This window comes from Sitodiplosis mosellana, unplaced genomic scaffold, assembly GCF_009176505.1.
Source record: "Sitodiplosis mosellana isolate CC-2019 unplaced genomic scaffold, AAFC_SMos_1.0 Smas_scaffold_6150, whole genome shotgun sequence".
NCBI lineage: Eukaryota > Metazoa > Arthropoda > Insecta > Diptera > Cecidomyiidae > Sitodiplosis > Sitodiplosis mosellana.
The window spans coordinates 4,603,831-4,622,463 of record NW_022601391.1 but is presented as its reverse complement, the minus strand read 5'-3'; the positions used below and the strand labels follow the sequence as shown (position 1 = coordinate 4,622,463).

At 36.4% G+C, this 18,633-nt stretch overlaps 8 protein-coding genes across 8 annotated transcripts; 3 read left to right on the top strand and 5 right to left on the bottom strand.

Moving 5' to 3' along the window:
* The first annotated feature begins 37 nt into the window (after positions 1 to 37).
* LOC129574249 (electron transfer flavoprotein-ubiquinone oxidoreductase, mitochondrial) lies at positions 38 to 3,158 on the top strand. The gene is made up of 5 exons (XM_055456025.1): positions 38 to 447; positions 865 to 1,968; positions 2,036 to 2,189; positions 2,401 to 2,675; positions 2,762 to 3,158. The coding sequence occupies exons 1-5, from the start codon at positions 420 to 422 to the stop codon at positions 3,022 to 3,024; spliced, it is 1,824 nt and encodes a 607-aa protein (XP_055312000.1). The 5' UTR covers positions 38 to 419; the 3' UTR covers positions 3,025 to 3,158.
* Positions 3,159 to 3,362: 204 nt separating this feature from the next.
* Positions 3,363 to 8,238, bottom strand: LOC129574243 (transcription elongation factor SPT5). Its single transcript, XM_055455986.1, has 11 exons — positions 7,457 to 8,238; positions 7,355 to 7,390; positions 7,141 to 7,258; positions 6,905 to 7,060; positions 6,697 to 6,834; positions 6,106 to 6,627; positions 5,868 to 6,034; positions 5,359 to 5,785; positions 4,916 to 5,282; positions 4,017 to 4,841; positions 3,363 to 3,880 (listed from the first exon to the last, which is right to left on the bottom strand). Exons 1-11 carry the CDS (start codon positions 7,560 to 7,562, stop codon positions 3,596 to 3,598), a joined length of 3,147 nt encoding a protein of 1,048 aa, XP_055311961.1. The 5' UTR covers positions 7,563 to 8,238; the 3' UTR covers positions 3,363 to 3,595.
* Positions 8,239 to 8,251: 13 nt separating this feature from the next.
* LOC129574247 (actin-related protein 5) lies at positions 8,252 to 11,874 on the top strand. The gene is made up of 8 exons (XM_055456021.1): positions 8,252 to 8,422; positions 8,497 to 8,681; positions 8,755 to 8,902; positions 8,976 to 9,404; positions 9,469 to 9,671; positions 9,740 to 10,204; positions 11,241 to 11,421; positions 11,484 to 11,874. The coding sequence occupies exons 1-8, from the start codon at positions 8,320 to 8,322 to the stop codon at positions 11,804 to 11,806; spliced, it is 2,037 nt and encodes a 678-aa protein (XP_055311996.1). The 5' UTR covers positions 8,252 to 8,319; the 3' UTR covers positions 11,807 to 11,874.
* On the bottom strand, positions 10,222 to 11,308 carry LOC129574256 (NADH dehydrogenase [ubiquinone] 1 alpha subcomplex assembly factor 3-like). The gene is made up of 3 exons (XM_055456036.1): positions 10,844 to 11,308; positions 10,520 to 10,777; positions 10,222 to 10,457 (listed from the first exon to the last, which is right to left on the bottom strand). Exons 1-3 carry the CDS (start codon positions 11,030 to 11,032, stop codon positions 10,293 to 10,295), a joined length of 612 nt encoding a protein of 203 aa, XP_055312011.1. The 5' UTR covers positions 11,033 to 11,308; the 3' UTR covers positions 10,222 to 10,292.
* LOC129574255 (NADH dehydrogenase [ubiquinone] 1 alpha subcomplex assembly factor 3-like) lies at positions 11,872 to 13,093 on the bottom strand. Its single transcript, XM_055456035.1, has 3 exons — positions 12,777 to 13,093; positions 12,435 to 12,692; positions 11,872 to 12,146 (listed from the first exon to the last, which is right to left on the bottom strand). The coding sequence occupies exons 1-3, from the start codon at positions 13,005 to 13,007 to the stop codon at positions 11,964 to 11,966; spliced, it is 672 nt and encodes a 223-aa protein (XP_055312010.1). The 5' UTR covers positions 13,008 to 13,093; the 3' UTR covers positions 11,872 to 11,963.
* Positions 13,094 to 13,164: 71 nt separating this feature from the next.
* On the bottom strand, positions 13,165 to 14,371 carry LOC129574252 (probable methyltransferase-like protein 15 homolog). Its single transcript, XM_055456032.1, has one exon. The coding sequence runs from the start codon at positions 14,369 to 14,371 to the stop codon at positions 13,208 to 13,210; it is 1,164 nt and encodes a 387-aa protein (XP_055312007.1). The 3' UTR covers positions 13,165 to 13,207.
* Positions 14,372 to 14,380: 9 nt separating this feature from the next.
* On the bottom strand, positions 14,381 to 14,927 carry LOC129574257 (ubiquinol-cytochrome-c reductase complex assembly factor 2). The gene is made up of 2 exons (XM_055456037.1): positions 14,737 to 14,927; positions 14,381 to 14,663 (listed from the first exon to the last, which is right to left on the bottom strand). The coding sequence occupies exons 1-2, from the start codon at positions 14,805 to 14,807 to the stop codon at positions 14,381 to 14,383; spliced, it is 354 nt and encodes a 117-aa protein (XP_055312012.1). The 5' UTR covers positions 14,808 to 14,927.
* Positions 14,928 to 14,963: 36 nt separating this feature from the next.
* On the top strand, positions 14,964 to 18,596 carry LOC129574246 (dynein regulatory complex protein 1 homolog). The gene is made up of 7 exons (XM_055456020.1): positions 14,964 to 15,140; positions 15,299 to 15,428; positions 15,504 to 16,524; positions 16,593 to 16,788; positions 17,621 to 17,811; positions 17,882 to 18,274; positions 18,343 to 18,596. Exons 2-7 carry the CDS (start codon positions 15,316 to 15,318, stop codon positions 18,475 to 18,477), a joined length of 2,049 nt encoding a protein of 682 aa, XP_055311995.1. The 5' UTR covers positions 14,964 to 15,140; positions 15,299 to 15,315; the 3' UTR covers positions 18,478 to 18,596.
* Positions 18,597 to 18,633: the final 37 nt, after the last annotated feature.

The window sequence follows — 18,633 nt, the reverse complement described above, 5'->3', positions numbered from 1 at the left end:
AATGTCAAAAGTGAGACACCAGGTGGCGTTATGTACTTAATCTACTATCAATTTTGACATTTATTTTGTGAACATTTGGCCATTGCTAAATTGTTTGATTATTTTGAAATTTAAACAACAACAAGTTTGCAAACTTCACTTTCTGTACAAAGTCTATTTATTTAGTTTTTGATCGTTTTTAAAATTAGATTGATTGACAATTTTTCACTTATTTTGGTTTTCGTTTTTCGGCGCCTTGTTTCGACATATTTTCTTTTATTGCGTAAACAGTGCTTTATCAATAAAAAAATACTTGGTCGGGCATTGCTATACGTTTTGTTACGGATATTTTCCGTGAAAATTTTCATTTGTTTGTGTGGACAAATTTCTCAAAACAACATCGACATTTTGTTGCACATTAAATCAACCAATCCTCATCAATGTTTCGTTTGCTGAATAGTTCGAGTGGTACGGAACTTTTTCAACTTTTTGAACATTCAAGTACCTGTGGATATTTTTTAGATTGTGAAAAATCATGATTGTACTTTGATCTCTGACCCAATTTATTCCTTAAACCAAATCTCGACAGAATATTCTATTTTTCTTCCTTTTTGACGTCATTGTTTTTTTTTTTGTCTAAATCAGCTGAGTAGGTTTTTTTTTATTAAATAAAGAGTCGAAAGGTCAATATTAAGATGCTATGAAAAGAAAACTTCACTTCTTTCACTAGAAAAAAGAATTATGATTTCTGTATCAATACAGATAGATTTTTTCGGGAGTGTTAGGACGATTTTTGTTTTTTCCTTGGTAGTTTAACTTCTATATAAATTATGAATTTATTTCTTAACATAAGTTTAAGTCATTGATTTTTTTCTCTCTATACAGTGTCTATTATCCGACAGACTCGTCATCTTTTGAAATGTTTGTATTCAACCGAGGCAGCAAAATATCCAAAAATTACAACACATTACACCGTTTATCCGCGTGAAAGTGATCCGCGTTGGAAAGATGTATCTATGGAACGTGATGCTGACGAAGTTGATATCGTAATTGTTGGTGGTGGACCGGCTGGTTTGTCAGCAGCAATTCGGGCCAAGCAACTTGCAGCTGAAAAAGAAAAAGAGATTCGTGTGTGCGTAGTTGAAAAGGCGGCTGAGATCGGTGGGCATATTTTATCGGGCGCTGTATTAGATCCAATCAGTATAAATGAATTGCTTCCAAACTGGAAGGAAATGGATCATCCATTAAAAACACCTGTAACGCATGATGTGTTTTCCCTTTTAACTGAAACATCACGCATAAATATACCGATTTTCCCTGGATGGCCAATGGACAATCGCGGTAATTATATTGTACGTTTGGGTCATGTCGTGCGATGGTTGGGTGAAGTTGCTGAATCTTTGGGCGTTGAAATTTATCCCGGTTGTGCAGCAGCTGAAGTGTTATATCACGAAGACGGTAGCGTTAAGGGTATTGCAACAAATGATATGGGCATTGGAAAAGATGGTGCACCAAAGGATACATTTGCTCGTGGTATGGAAATTTATGGCAAAACAACCATTTTCGCTGAAGGATGCCGTGGACATCTCACAAAACAAATGCTTAGCAGATTTAATTTAACGGAAAATAGTGAGCCACAAACTTATGGCATTGGTTTGAAAGAAGTGTGGGAAATCCCAGCTGAACAACATAAACCAGGTTTGGTTGAACATACTGCTGGATGGCCATTGGATAAAAATACCTACGGAGGATCATTCTTGTATCATTTGAACGAAGACACACCATTGATTGCGATTGGTTTCGTTGTCGGCTTGGATTATTCAAATCCATGGCTTAGTCCATATCAGGAATTTCAAAAGTTCAAAACACATCCAAGCATTCGAAAAACATTAGAAGGAAGCACCCGGATTGCGTATGGTGCCAGAGCAATTAACGAAGGTGGATTTCAATCCCTGCCCAAATTAACATTCCCCGGAGGCTGTTTGACGGGTTTGTCACTGAAATTTAAACATTTGATTCTTTAATTGAAATTTTGTCGTCCCTTTTCGCAATTCAGGGTGCTCTGCCGGATTTTTGAATGTGCCTCGTATCAAAGGATCACATTATGCTATGAAGAGCGGAATGTTAGCCGCTGAAAGTGTCTTAGATGAGATTTGGTCAGAAAAACCCCAAGAAACAATCGGCCTGGAACCAAAGAGCTATGCAGACAAGTATGTATAATCACTCAAGTAAAAGAACCATGTAAAATTTTGAAAAAAAAAACACTTCAGATGTGGGCATGTGAACGTCCGATTTGTGCACGTCTCTTTATGTGTCTGTAATTGAATGAATACTTTTTATTATTCGTAGCAATTCATTGATTTGTAGAGATAATTTTTTGCTTCTAGAATTAGCTAACCTCTGGCTTCTTCCACATTACAGAATAAAATCATCGTTCATTTGGAAAGATCTGAAGAAAGTTCGAAATGTACGGCCTTCATTTCACACTAGTCTTGGTTTATATGGCGGTTTTATCGGAACTGGATTTACGATATTTTTGGGTGGGCGAGAACCATGGACGTTATCACACGGTGCTCCAGACCATAAGCGCTTGAAACCGATCAATGAATGTAAACAGATCGAATATCCAAAACCAGACAATAAAATTACATTCGATTTACTATCATCGGTTGCACTGACTGGAACCAATCATGAAGGTAATAGCATTTGGCTTACTCAGAAATGATGGAGTATTCATTCAATTTATTTCCATTCTAATCTGTACGCATTTTTTTCGGTTCAGGTGACCAACCAGCCCATTTAACTTTGAAAGATGATAAAATACCGGTGGATGTAAATTTATCGGTTTACGGTGGACCTGAAGCACGATTTTGTCCAGCTGGTGTCTATGAATTTGTACCCAATGAAGAAGGTGGCAACACAAAACTACAGATCAACGCTCAGAATTGTATTCACTGCAAGACATGCGACATCAAAGACGTATCACAGAACATAAATTGGGTTGTTCCTGAAGGCGGTGGTGGTCCTGCATATAATGGCATGTGAACGATGATATTGGTATTTAATTCAATGAAACGGCATGTAAATCTGAAGCGCACGTAAATCTGATTTGCAAATATTTTATACTATTTATATTTTTAATTTTGCGCCAATAATCATGTAATAAAACAATTCTAGCATTCTATGCGTTTTATTATATAATAAGTGATGTGCAAAGTGCAATATTCCCATGTAATTGGTGTGGGGAGATTTACAAGTACATGGGTTTAGGTAATTAGGTGAGCTTAAACAGTGCTTCTCCAATTATTCATCATCAACATCCGGACGTCGCCAAATGATATCTCAACAAAATATTCAAAAATGTTCTTCGATCAACCCATTGATTTCATTTAATGTCATTTTATTCATCCCGTTATACTCATTTTTAATTACAATCCAATGGTGATTAATATTATTTTTTACTTTTTTTATATTTTAAGCCTATTTTCTGCTATCGTAATCTCTGCAAGGCCTTTACTTTTGTTTTCGTTTTCCATTACTTCATTCCAAGACTTACAAAGCTTAATTGGTATTTTCATTTAATCCTTCACGCTACTGACAAGAGACAATTGATGGTTTAAATCAAGCAAAGTTCGGATAGTGATTTATAAGTGGTTTCATCATTGATGTTGCAAATGGCTTTGTTGTTGTCAATAGTGAGAACGACACCAATCGACTCGCGATCCTCGCCCATAATAACTTTGAAATGATCGTTCACTGATGGTGGTATTGGTTCAAGTTGATCACTTTCGACGGCAACTGTTCGTTCTTCAGCTGGCAAATATACCGAGCAAATCATATTGTTGACCGTCTTAATCGTAGCCGTTTGTCCAATCAATGCAGGGTCTGAATGGCTACGAATCTGGAAAGAATAAAAATTAAAATCAAAATTACAATGATACTTTAATTCGAGATAGATTGTCTAGTATCGATTGATAAAATGAAAAAAAAAATTAGATGAAAATAACAGGGTAAAAGAATTAGATGAAAATAACAACCTTGACTTGACATTCAGTCGTACACCAATCGCCCATCTGCTGATCCAAACCGGCGCCCGGTGTTTGTGGATTATTGTATGGCGAGTATGGCGGTACGCTTGGTGTGTTCGGCGAATAAGCAGTTGGTGACGGTGTTTCCAAATGACCGATTTGATAGGATGATGTGCTTGGACTTGGACTCTGTTGATATGGACTGTATCCCTGATCTGATCCGTACATATTGCCCGGTGTATGCGGTGCGAACGGTGTATTCATTGAATAGCCCGGTGTGTTTGGATTGTAACCTGGACTTGGTGATGGATCTTCCAAATAATCGTAGTCTGCGCTTCGGGCTGGTGTATTTGTAACTGTTGGATCCCATGCTCCGGTTCTTGGCGTCATTGAGCCATCGTGGGATGGAGTCATACTGCCATGCAATGGAGTACGGCTGCCATCGTATTGTGGAGTAGCACTTCCATGCAATGGTGTCTTTGAGCCCATATATATGGGGGTTTGTGATCCATAGGGCGTACGAGATGGTGTACGACCATACACCGTGATGCTGCCATCTTTGGCTGGTGCACCAACAACTGCTATATGGTTACGATCGACCGAAATGGTCTGACATGAGGAATGCAGCTCGACACGAGCAGTAGCTGCGGTTGCATCTTTAATAATTCCAACAGCACCTTTATACCATCCGCCTGTGATTTTGATACTTTTACCAATAATTTCACGATCACGTGAGATTCCACCGCGGCCAGCGCCTCTGCCACGCATTCCACCTCTTCCTCCTCGATTGCCGCCAGCTGGATGCATTGGCGACTGAATTCTCGGCGACATTAGCTACAATGAAATGATTATATAAAGCACAAATTGTATAATCCATGAAATGTAGTTGTCGCCGATGTGCTACATACCGAAAATCCGATCATTCCTATTGGATTGGTCAAGTTTGTATTGTTCTTATTACCTCCAGCCAATTTTAAATGTCTCGTTTTGCACACAAATATTCCACCATTTTCGGTGTACATTCGTGAGTGTAAAAAAGCCAAGCTACGATATAAATGCTTGATTTCACCATCTCGACCGGCATGCGGCCCTTCCAACACTTTTACGATATCCTTGCGACGTATTTGATTCTGTTCCGAGTCCAGTGCAACTGTATTTTGATTTTCACGGCGTTTTTGCAATGCAGTCGGTTTGCACTCGATAACTTTACCATGCATACCTAACACGTGGAAATTTTCTCGTTCCAATCGAACGATAACACCCACCGTTTGTGCACTGTATTCCAAAAGAATGAAGACGGTTTTAAAATAATTCTCAGCGATTGATTTCGGCTGAATCGTTGATTACTTACTCAAGTTGCACCAAGTCTCCCCATTGGAACTGGCCCAATGAATCGACACCAGTTGCCATATCTGTACAAAGTTGTAAGTCTCGTGGCAACACTTCTAATTCGTGCATCGTCAAATCGGAGACAAGGACCACACGTGACGGCTCAACTCGAACAATCAGACCAGTTTCACCTTCATAGCGACCAGCAAGTACTTTTGCATGATCACCAGTTTTGAAGTATTTTCGCAACTCGTTCGCCTTGAAAATCAATGGATCTTTAAGCTCCTCATGCTTTGGCATTACCGTAATCATATGCCCATCGATTGCAATAATTTTGGCTTGTAAGTTTTCCAAGTCGCCCACACAGACTTCCACATTGTCTCCCATTGAAAATGAGTGAGTTGATGTGGGGTCTTCTTTACTTGAGACTGCCAGTTCAATGTTTATTTCTACGAAAAACAAGAATAGAATAGAATAGTATAATTACCACAACATTAATTTTTATATACACATCATCTCGTCAATATTTACCCTCCGGCTGTTCTTCAAATCGTTCCAATTCGGCAAGTGTCGGTTTTACACCTTCAGATAGAATGGCTGACATTAAAAAGTTTTTATACAGGAAGCCTTTGCGTGAATAGCGATTTCCTTCGAAAATCAAAAAGTCACCGTCCGACGTGATCTCTCCACCGATTGCGCTGCAACAAAAGAAAAATAATTTTAAGGATGAAAATGATTATTATATACTCAAGAGTATGCTGGTGCTTACCGAATAGCTTCTGGATCAAACGGTTTTGCTGGTGGTCTTCGTTTCAGTTTTCGTTTATTGTTTTCAGCTTCAGGTTGATTTGTTCGGAGTGCACCACGCAAACGTGTGTAATCGATACGTGGTAGAAGTTTTAAATGCACTTGATTTTGTGCCATATCCACATAATCGACTTGTGCAATGTCATCTTTATATTGACCCCGACGTAGTCTAACCCATTGTTTTGGCTTTAGTCCAGTCTGTTCTTTGACTACTTTCAATACATCGGTCATTTCTTTGATCGGTACCATTTCTTGTTTCCATTGTCCAAGACGGAGATTTCCAACATTGTTTATGGCCGCTTTGACATGCGTTTGTTTGTATGCTTCTACATAAATGTAGCCCTTAACACCTTCTGGTGCAACAACGGATTTGATTTGCAGCGGTTCGTCAGTGTTACGAAAAGTTAGAAATTTACGCATCAAGAGCAAAACAGTCGCTTTTTCTTCACCAATTCGACATTTGACCATCCATAAGTTTGGATCTCTATGGAATGATATTAATTATTCGATATATGGAAACGGGCGATCTGCATTTTTCCAAATTTCCACTTACTTAATGGCTGGCAGCAATGTTTGTTGTGTGATTTCGTTAGACATCTCCTCACCTCCATCTCCAAAATGTCTTCTGGCAATTGATTCATCAGCGTAACGCTTTCGCAAGTATTCTTCAATTTCGTCTTCTTTTTGAGTGCTTTAATTTCAATAATGAAATTTTTAATTTCGATTGTTCATTTTAAAAGATTAACACCGATTTGTCTTACTCCCATAAATTTCCACGGCGACGGATCTCGATTTCGCGAGCTGTTGGCCCAATTTCATCGACTTCATTGACAATGCCTATTTCATTGGCGCCATCTTCCCATTCTTCATCTTCGTCCACCTCGTCATCAACTTCTGCTTCATCAATAATGAATCCACTGTATTTCACAATATAATGCAAACGAAAAATGTACAATAAGCCATGATTTTATTTGAAAAACACCTTTCATTCAATTACCCATAGCGTTCCTTCTTCTTCTTTTTCTTGGGTCTGTCATCGTCTTCTTCCGAATCGTCCAAATCTTCACCTTCTGGCTCCTCTTCATCTTCGATTTCTTCGTTTGAAGACCGTGAGCCTAGAAAATCAAAATGATCGAAATATTGTTCAATTTGTATTTTGTTTACTTTGAGGTCATTTCTTTGAAACAGCAATGTGAATGAATGTAACATACCTGAACGTGATCTGGAGCGGGATTTCGATCTTGAATCTAGGAAAAATATTTCGAAAAGTTAATGTCATGCATCTGTTGAATTTCACTGTTCTGTTTGCTTACATGAACGACTTCTGCTCCTCGGTGTACCGCTGCGGCTCCGATTTGAAACATCGCTTCGAGCATCTGAGCCGCTATCCGACATATTGCTCACTTCCGAATCGGACATTTTCACTACAAATTACACACTTATCGACAAAGGAATGTCTTGTATATGTTCGAACTGTTTAGTTTTGAACAGCAATTAGAACCAACTGATACAAATGCAGAACTCTTTACAAAGCAAATGTAGGAATTGTCGTCGTCAACGAATCCACTGACACTACTTATGTGAATTGACTATATTTTAAGCACAATAATATTATGGAAAAATCACTGGTGTCTCAATTTTATTTCTTTTCAATAAATTTACCGAGAATGAAACTCAATACGACCACTCACTTTGACGATTCAACAACGAATAACCAAATTTTCGGGAAAATATGTAAGTTGTTAGTTATATCGACACCATTTTTCATTTTATGTGTGAGAATTCTATGAAACGCACCTTCCAAGTTTCTGCTAGCAATACAGTCACATCGGCTTGACATTTATTTAAGGCACCAACTTCACGTTGTTGGAACATAATGGTTTCGACGTTGATATTAGTTTTTATATTAGGCATTTGTATTGCAATAACAAAACGCTTTGTATCAAAATTTTATTTACATGATGAACAAAATGAAATGAAACCTACTTATGAATGTTTTTTTTTTACATTTCAATTATATGTCCGCAGGAAAAAATATTTCACAGGGATATCGTATCGTAACGCAGCGTCTGTTTTACAACGCATTACCGCTATCGGCTTGTCATCACATAGTTCTTTGAGATATAAACAAAATTACAACCATATTGTTTGCAACTTTTTTTTTGTTTAAATAAAAATGAGTATTTTTGAATTGCAAGGATTCAAGGTGGTTCCGGATATTATTCATGAGTATAGTCCCCAGGTGAAAGCAAGCCAAACTCCTTTAATCATTGAAAATGGTAAATATATGAATAGCCAAAACCAATTTGGCGGTTTAGTGGTCATTTAAATGCAAACAATCCTTGTTTTGTAGGTTCATATGAGTGTCGTGTTGGTTGGGCCTCCAACGACAATCCAATGATGATATTCCGGAATTTGATTGCTAAACCACGAAGAGAAAAGGCAAAAAAAGACGGTGAATTGCCACTGATTCAACCAATACAAATTGGCAATGATATTGTGAATATTGAAACGATGCGATACCAGTTACGAACACAAGTATGTCTCAAATATAATATGATTATAATAAAAAATCAGTATGAAAACTAAAATATTACGGCATATTTTCCAGTTTGATAGAAATGTTGTGACGCATTATTACAACCAAGAACAAATCTTTGATGACATATTCCGCCACTTGGCAATCGATACAGAAAACTGTGTAAATCATCCGATTGTGTTGACGGAATGTATTGCCAATCCCAACTATTGCAGACAACGTAACCTGACCTTGTTCTTCCTTGGTTTCAAATGAAAGTTTCAAATAAGCATAATAATCTGATTTTCTTTTAGTTATGTCCGAACTGTTATTCGAGTGCTATGATGTGCCGGCTATTTGTTATGGAATCGATTCGCTGTTTAGTTTCGCTCACAATAATCTTGGAAAAAATGGGTTGATAGTTTCATTTGGATACTACACAATCCATGTGATTCCCATCTTAGATGGGATCGCACAATATACAAAAATACGTCGTATTAATTTGGGTGGATTTCAAATAATTACATTCCTCCATCGGTTGCTGCAGTTAAAGTATCCCGTTCATGTAAATGCAATCTCATTAAGCCGAATTGAATGGCTTTTGCACACACACTGCTCTGTTGCATATGATTACTTAGAGGAGCTGAGAAAATGGTCGAGTTTGGAATTTTATGAAAAGAACGTGAAAAAAATCCAACTACCGTACAATGTACCGATTAACTCGATAAATGTTGTTTTGACAGGTTAGTAATTCCTCCTTTTTTTCAAATTTCACCTTACTAACTAAAATGTATATCCTCGAATTAGCTGAACAAAAGAATGAGAAGAAACGAGAAATGGCAAAAAGACTGGTTGAAATGAACGCCCGAAAACGAGAGGAACGATTGGCTGAAGATAAACAACAACTCGAAAAACTAACCGGTATAAAGAAATGTTATGAGCGTGGTGAAACAAAAGAGTATCAGAAGCAAATGCGGCAAAATTTACTGAGCAATCGTGAGGAATTGGAGGTTGTAACGAATTCGTTTTTTCGTTTGTTCGTTTCATTGTGCTAAACGCTATTTATTATCATTTATAGAAAACGATTCAAGCGGTAGGGAATCGGCTTGAGCGTGCAATGCAAAAAACTGGAAGTCAAGCGGAAACTTCAGCAAATAATCCTTTTGAAGAAAAGGTTCCAAAACCGCCAACTAACATCCATATCGACGTATGGATCGGTGACATTCGAAAGAGACGTGCAGCAATATTGGAACGACGAATTTCACGAAAACAACGAAAACAAGATTTGGCCAAAAGAAGAACGGTTGCCGCACAGGAGCGCATGCGCATCATATCACAGTTGGCACGGAAAGAAAAGGATGATGACGATTTTGGAATGCGTGACGAAGATTGGGATGTATACAAGACAATCAGCAAAGATGATGACAGCGATAGCGATGAAGAAAACGAAAAATTGTTGGAATTTGATACCATTTTAAGGCATTACGATCCATCGTTCGAGGAACCACAACTTGTACCAGAATGTGCAGCTGAAAACTATCAAGTAAATAACAATCGTTCTTGCTTCGAAATGTGTTAACTTTTTCGGTTTTATTGCCTAAAATGACATTGGTATTAAAACTAGTATTAAACTAAGACGTAATTTTTATCGTATGTTCATCCGGTCCATACAGTTGCTTTTGTCGTTCGGCTACCGCCAATAGATCCATATCATTGAATTTAAGTTTCTTCGGTGGTATCAAAGCGGCGGCTATAAATCGACTTTCAGCATTCATGAAATTGAAAGTTGTACATGCCTGTAAAAAAAGCCAAAGGCTATTTACATTGCCAAAAATTTGATTGAGATAAATTGACATACCACGTCAGTTTTTAATAATTCTATCCGTATACCGTATGGTTTTACAATCGATAATATTGCATTAGTTAGTTCAGGTGTAACCTCTTTGTCGCCGGTGCCGATAATTAAAAGTTCTAATTTTGGATCGAGCGCCAATAATAATCGCAACGAATGTTCATTTATGTCATCCACCGAATTAACATTCCACGATAAAACTGTGCGAGGAAATATCACCATTGGTCCAACTACACTGAACTTGTTATTGAGTCGAAAGCCAAGCTAAAAGGAGAAAATATTGACAATTATCCTGTCGAAAATAATCAATTACTTATTTATAATATCTACTTCACTGAATGAATTAACCATCAATCCCATGTCTGGATCATTATTCAACACTTTAACTTTGGTTTTACCATCACCCTCATAACTGCTGCTATATAACCGATTTGTCAATTTATTTTGCGGTTGATTCAATTTGAATCGTCGAATCAATGAAACATTTTGGAAAAGTATCTCTTTGCCGAACCTAAACATAATTTTTTCCTACTTTCAAACGGGTAAAGTGATAATCGTTATGTACTAACAACCGATTGATTTGTTTGCAATTTAAGGTTATGTAAGGTGTTGTTTTGACATTTCTCATTTTGTTTGTATTTTGTCGCCATAATTCAAATGCAATTCCAATGTAGTCGTTTCAATTTAAAATTCTTAGCTATATTTATTCGCTTTTTGTTTTGAACAGCTACACCTGGGTGTGGAATCAATAAGAGCACCGGAACTTCTGTTCCAACCGAGTATGATTGGAAGCTCAGAGGCTGGAATTACAGAAACGATAAATTATGTTTTGCAGCAATTCTCAGCGGAAGATCAACTACTTTTATCGCAAAATATACTTTTGAGCGGTGGATGTGCTAACTTCAGAGGTTGCATTTATATATATTTTCTTTTGAACTGAGTTTAATGTATTTTTTTTCTCATTTGATAGGTTTAAAAGAACGACTTAACCGAGAAATGATGCAAATTCGACCATTTCGAACAGTATTCAATGTAGTTGTAGCGAAAAATGTCAACCTAAATGCATGGCATGGGGCAAAAGACTTGGCTAATTTAAGTAATTTCAATGAGTATCTCACAACCAAAAATCATTACCTAGAATATGGTGGCGAATATTTTAAAGAACATTATGCAAGTAATAAGTATTTTTCAACGCCTATCGTTCTTAATGAGCCCAGCCAAACATCCATTGAGGCAGATATTACAAACAACGATGCTCCAATGAAAATGGAAGAAGATATTTACGTGGAGTAATCGATATTATTATCTAATGCATCATAAATGTCGAATGTCAGACCAAATACAAAGTAAACTATATATTATTTTTGAATATCGTTTTATTGAAATATAACTATTTTTTCAGTGCGACATGATATTGAAAGTTATTGCAAAAAATGTATGGTTTTTCGAATTATTTTTTCTTTGTAAAATTTCTGATATCCTCCGTGTGCATGCTGTCAATTGTGAATAATTTACTATCGAAATTTTGCGTGCAGAAAATGTCATCTTCACCAATCCGTGTTTCTTTTGGCGGAATTAATGCAGCTGCTATCATTCGACCTTCCGCATTCAAATAATTGAATTGTGTACAGGCCTATAGATGATTATGAATGAATGAACAAACATACTATTAACTCAAATATCTCAGCATATGTTTGAATACTAGGATAGGATTTAACTGTAGTTCCAACCATTTCTACCGTAGTATCAAAGTAAAATTCAACCACATAATCAAATCGAAACGGGCAAGCATAACTGTTGAAAACAAAAACAATTCTTTCTATTTATATCTAAATTGAATGCTGTTTATTTATATTGCGGTGGTCTAAAAATGGTCAGAACTACAAGTCAAATGCACCGATATCATCAATTCTTGACTGACCAGTTCCGTTGTAAGAATTTCGATATTAATTTTATGTTTATGTGCTATTTCCAAGATATTTTTGCCAACATGCGATGTCGTCTCAAATTCTCCCGTGCCGATGATTAGCGTTTCGATTCTCGGTTGCACAAGACCGAATATAACCAGCGAATCAGCGTTGATTCGTTCAACACTTTCAACATGCCATGAGAAGACCGTTCGTGGAAACACAATAACTGGACCAATGACTGAAATTTGTTGGTTCAAACGGAATCCAAACTAAGAAAGCAAACCAATTTGGGCACTATCAGTGTTTTTTGTGCTAAAATTCGAACCATTGGTTTTACTGAATGTAACTCTTACTGTGTTATACGATGTTATTGAAACACCATCTTCAAAATGACTTTCCACGATTGGATTGTATTTCTGTCGTTCAGGCTCATTATTTTTTTGTGTTTGCTCTACGCTTTTGGCTGCATCAGTCCTGCAATTAACACTCTTTCCATCACTATTATAAAGTCGATTTGTTGCGGACAATGTTTCCTTTTTGGCTTGTCTATTTAATAAAGAAATGACACTCTTGAACACCCTCATCTTGAGTCTGAATGTTTTTTACTATATAGAACAAAACAACTCGAAGTTCCTCCTTGAGGTTATGTCATCATTGTCAAAAGCAAAAAATGACATATTTCATCGAACGTAGACAAAAGGCTAATTAGACGAAAAAGACTCACAAGAAAAGAAAAACGCATTTTTTAAATTTTGACAAAATTTATTTCCATTTTTCTTTTTCATTACTGGTGTGTTTTAATTGCTGCTCTCAGTTTGGCCGAACGACATCGTGGATTTAAATCGACTTCTTTTGGTGATGGGATGATTACATGTTTGTATAGCGGTTTCCACGTTGACTTCATAAAGTTTTCGATCATATTTTTCTCGCAAATTTCCATTTGACTAACATATTTCAATGCTAAGGCGTTTGCTATACCTTGTACCACCTGACCCTGAATGTGACGCTTAACAATTGTGTCTTCCAATGAATGGAACGTTAAGGTCACAAGTCGGCCACCATATTTCAAATATTTTTCAGCGCATTGAATCCCGTAATTGATCTCATTCAGTTCGTCATTCACAAATATACGAATGGCTTGGAACGTCTTGGTTGCATTATGCATGGGTCGATTCAATCGGTCTAAGTGAAAATTTTCATCGAAGCATGAAGCGACAATGCTTGCCAGCTCATGTGTGGTTCGAATCGGCTTCAATGCATACCGAACATCGATTATTGTGCGTGCAATTTTCTTCGCCTTCTTCTCACCGCCGTACACTTTGATGATTTTAGCTAAATCATTTTCATCGATTGTAGCTAATACATCTGCGGCGGTTGGTTCATCTGGATATCGATTTTTGTCCATACGCATGTCTAACGGACCATTTAAATTAATACTGAAGCCCCGTTCAGCATGATCAAATTGCATTGACGAACATCCAAAGTCGAATAGAATGCCATCAATTGATTCTTCAGCTATATTCATCGATTCGAGTAACGATGGCAATTCAGAGAATTTTCCGCACAATGGGATCACTTGATTCGGGAAATTTTCACAGATGATATCCATATGCCTTTTTGTATCTGGATCACGATCTAGTGCAATTAACTTTACATTGGGCGCTGATTCGAGAATCTTTCTTGTGTGACCGCCAGCACCGAAAGTCATATCAATGTATATTTTCCCACTTTCAGGCTTCAAAGATTTAATCACTTCTCTAGACATTACAGGTACATGCTGTACGGTAGTATAATCTACGTTGTCTGTCTGTTGAGATACTACATTACTATTACTATTTTCTACAAGATTTGATGAAGATGAAACAATTCCACGATTCGTTCGACTTAAAATAAGACGACTAAGTGGTAAAATTGATGTTTTTGGTCGTATGACTGTGCATCCAATCATTCCTACTGATTACTTTTGGGGTTGATTCTTGAAAAAACTAGCGAATAGACCGCCTTTTTGCTGTTCAGCAAAATATTTCAATGATGTGTCAGAAATTAAAATCTTGCACTGTTCGTTTGTCAGTCCAGTGGCGGTTGATTGACGCAACCGGCTATATTTGTCGTAATGAATGTTATTTGAAATTCGCTCGAGAGCTTGAAATTGCCGCTCCATATACGCGTCACCATCCGATGAAATGTTACCGGCCCTTAAAGATGCTTTCAGTTGCTTCCGCAAATATTCACCAAGATCTCTGCGATGAAAAAAAAAAGAAAAAAATGTTAGTGCAACGATGACAAGCGATTTCATCATTATTTACAAGCTACCTTCCCGGTTTTGTGCTATCAACTGGCCAATGTTCTAATAATCTTAGAAACTTTTTATATTGTGTCGACATAATCAATTGTAATGGATTGATGAGCTTTGATTTAGCAAATTTCTATCATTACAATTGTATGCCTAACCACCAAATAAATATGTCAAAAATACGTTCTGAATGGTTCCATATGCACATGGATTCGTTTGTTTTGACATTTATTTAAATGTCAAATAGGTTCATTTGTGACTCAAATTCAAATAACGTTATTTTTTTTCGAAGTACTGACAACTTCACTTTCATATCTTTCGATAATCAATACAAATTTTATCGGTTTTTATCTAAAAATACTAAAAACTCGAACAAAAAAACGAAACTTGTGTTTGTCAATTAAATTTCATACACTTCCAAAAGGTAAAAGACCTGGGATATTTGTCAATAATAAGTTATACTACATAAATTGCGGTTGCCATGCAAAATATAAATGTATTTAGTCAATATATACGATTCCAAACAAATAAAACCATTTAACAAGGAAATATTTACGTCTAAGAACTTCGTTTTTTTTCTAGTTGTAAATTCCCAAAAAATGGAGGAAACTAATGAAGGAAATGAACATTGTATAAAATCATGGGAAACATATAAAATTTTAAACAAAATGAAAGAAAGTGTCCAACAAAAAAGGAGGATCGCGAAGGATGTGTTCGTATCACTTTGTTTTTTTAAGATTACATTGAACTCAATTATTAACGTTTCTATTTTGCATTCGCCCAGCAGAGCTGCTCAGCAAAGTGTGGACACACATGGCAATCAAATAACAATTGAAAAGCGATTAAATGCGACCAAAGAACAGTTGAATGATTTGCTATGTGACGGCAAAGAGTTGATCACAAATATTAAAACCGCAAATGAGCGACGTGAAGCAAGTCGTCGTTTACAGGAAGATCAACAGCGAGCCCATTTATTGGCCGATTTACAGCAAGAATCGGAGGAATCTACAAAAAAGCTGAATGCAATTAATAGCCGATGGTCGGAACTAGCTGAAATATCTGATCCAATGGATCTAAATGAACGTTTGCGATATCAAAATCAACTTATTGCACAATTAATGCAACAAAAGGATAGAATAATCATTGAACTGCAGGAAATACTAAATAATGGCAGTAGAATATACAACACCGATCAGTTGAAACAACAAGGAGATATTCAATCCCTGATTGAGCGTATTGATGAGCAAATCGATGTAATGAAATTGGATTATTTGGAACATCTTGAACTGTTACACCATAGCATCGACAGTGAACGTCGTACCTTTAAATTATACCACAGCAATAAATGGCAGATGCTTTTCGTCGAAAGAACCTCCGACGGAGAACAATATCTGTGCGATTTACTTGATCGAAAGGAAAAATTTTACGATGAAATAACAGCTACCCGGCTAAACTATGAAGAAATCAATCGAGAAATGCGAATTCAGTTGGATAAAGACAATAACTTAGTGCAACAGAAGTTACAACGTGCTAAAGCCGAAAGTGAATTGAATATGGAGCAATTGAACTATAACTATTATGTGTTGCAAAAACGAGCCGCTGAGAACATTAACGTTCGGAACAAGCAAAAAAATCGCTTAATCAAAATGCGAACATGCATATCGATGCTACGAAAAAAGATAAATACAGCCAGGATGACACAGACAATCGACATTGAAAGACAAACACACTATGTTCTTAATTTATATGCAAATATTAAAGAATTGGAACATAAAATGAGTACATTTAGCGAAAGTGGTTATCAAAAGGTACGCAACATCGATCGCAAAACAATTTGCCCGATTGAAATCTACATCCCTTTTTTGTATGAAATTAGTTTCAGCATATTTGGCAATTATATGAGAGCAACGCTGACTCAAAGCTAAACGACATCATGCAGATTGATAGAATCCTACATGAAAAGCATTTGGGATTTCGGTGGAAACAGTTTATATGCAAAAAGTCATCAAAACAAAATCAATTGCAGCCAATTCAATCAGTCGTGGAAGCCAAGAAATCTTCATGCATCGATGGTAAGAAAAAATCAGGGTATACCGCCAGATGAATTCATCATCAATAGATGAATTTATGGCATGAATTTATCAGATAAGCCGTTTGCGACTCGGTATCGTAACGCATCTACAGTACAAAATTCTTATTCTCTTCCAGATCTGCTAAACAGTTAACGTCACGTCATATATGAGACGCCGATTTTCAAATGCCTATGCGCGTTTGAAAAAGCATCTCCAAAAACTCCCAAACACGAAATTTTACGTTTCCGTGTTCATATTTGAGTCATAGGTATTTTTTATGGATCAAAACCGCAGTAACGTCAAAATTTCGCACGGCAGATCTGGGCTGGATGACTTCCAGCAAAATCGTTCGGAATTATTTTTTTCGTACATAAGACCCGAGGGGCAAATCACTCAAAATAGTAATTGCAAAATTTAGCAGTAATTGCACGAGAAAAAAGTAATTGCGAAAGTAATTGTTGATCAGCAATTACTACATTTTTCTTGCAATTACCAATGCAATTACTTCTTTTTAATGCAATTACTTTTGAGTGATCTGCCCCTCGATAAGACCATATTAGAGTGAAAGAGAGAGATTCCACAATTTTTCAGCGTGCCACCGGAATTATTTCTCACACAATCCACTCTTCCTTGAGTTATCGGAATAATTCCGGTGGAACGCTGAAAAATAGTGGAATCTCTCTTTTTCACTCCAATATGGTCTAATGTACGAAAAAAATAATTCCCAACGATTTTGGTGGAATGACTTAGAATTCCAGCCCCGGGAGGGAATAAGAATTGTATGTACTGCATTCGAGGAAAATATTTATTTCACAATTTTTTCTGCATGCAGATTTTCATTCAATTAAAAAGAAACTGGATGACGTTTCTACACGATTTAATTTTTCGGAATTATTTTTCACGATCGGTGAGCAAATTTCTAGTCAAACAAATTGGATGCTTGGCGATAAATTGACTAAATTTCTTGACTTGATCGAGGATCATAAGCAAAAACGAATAATTACCATCGATAACATTTTAACGGTAATGATTTTACTTGAAATTGAAACATTTTCACCTTGATCTGTCGAAGTCTGTAATTATTTTGAAATAGGCACTTGGCGTAACAAATTTGGAGAGTGCACATTTATTGAAAAACTACTTCCTTCCATACGCTTCGTGTATTACGTGCTCAAGAAAGTTTAATGAAATAACAACAATAGGAGAAGAAACTAGCGATCAATGCGCTGAACATGAGATAACAAATTTTTTTGTGGATCAACATATGATACCAATAATCATGCAACAGTTCCTTATTGATCTGGATGGTAGAGCTCCATCGAAAATGATTGTGAAACATCTATCGCATGATGAAGACTCCAATGCGCTTTATTCAATTGATGCTAATGAAATTGAACTGTTTTGGAAAGACTATATGCGCACGATTCCAAATGAATTGGAATTAATTTGGGATACAATTGTGAACGGACTGCTTCGTTACTTGCAGGTTGGTTAGGATTGTTATAATTTTAATTTATGCAAGAATTACTTTTTTTTCTAATTTTCTGAATATAGATTTTGAAGAGAAGAAGGAAGCAAATGTACGAATGCAATTTTTTGCGACAGCAAAATACTGAAATATCGTATTTATTGCAGCAATACTCTAATACTAACAGATGTGCAATTATTTCCGATTCAGTAATGAGTTGACAAAAATATTGAGTATAATAATAATTTTCTATTATTATGTTGTTTGGTTTTCATTAGAAATAGTAAATAAAAAATACATTGAGAATCCAATTGACGAATTCAAATACACAGAAGAAAAACTCCAAAACGATGTGATTATTTTGTGACCAAATTTGG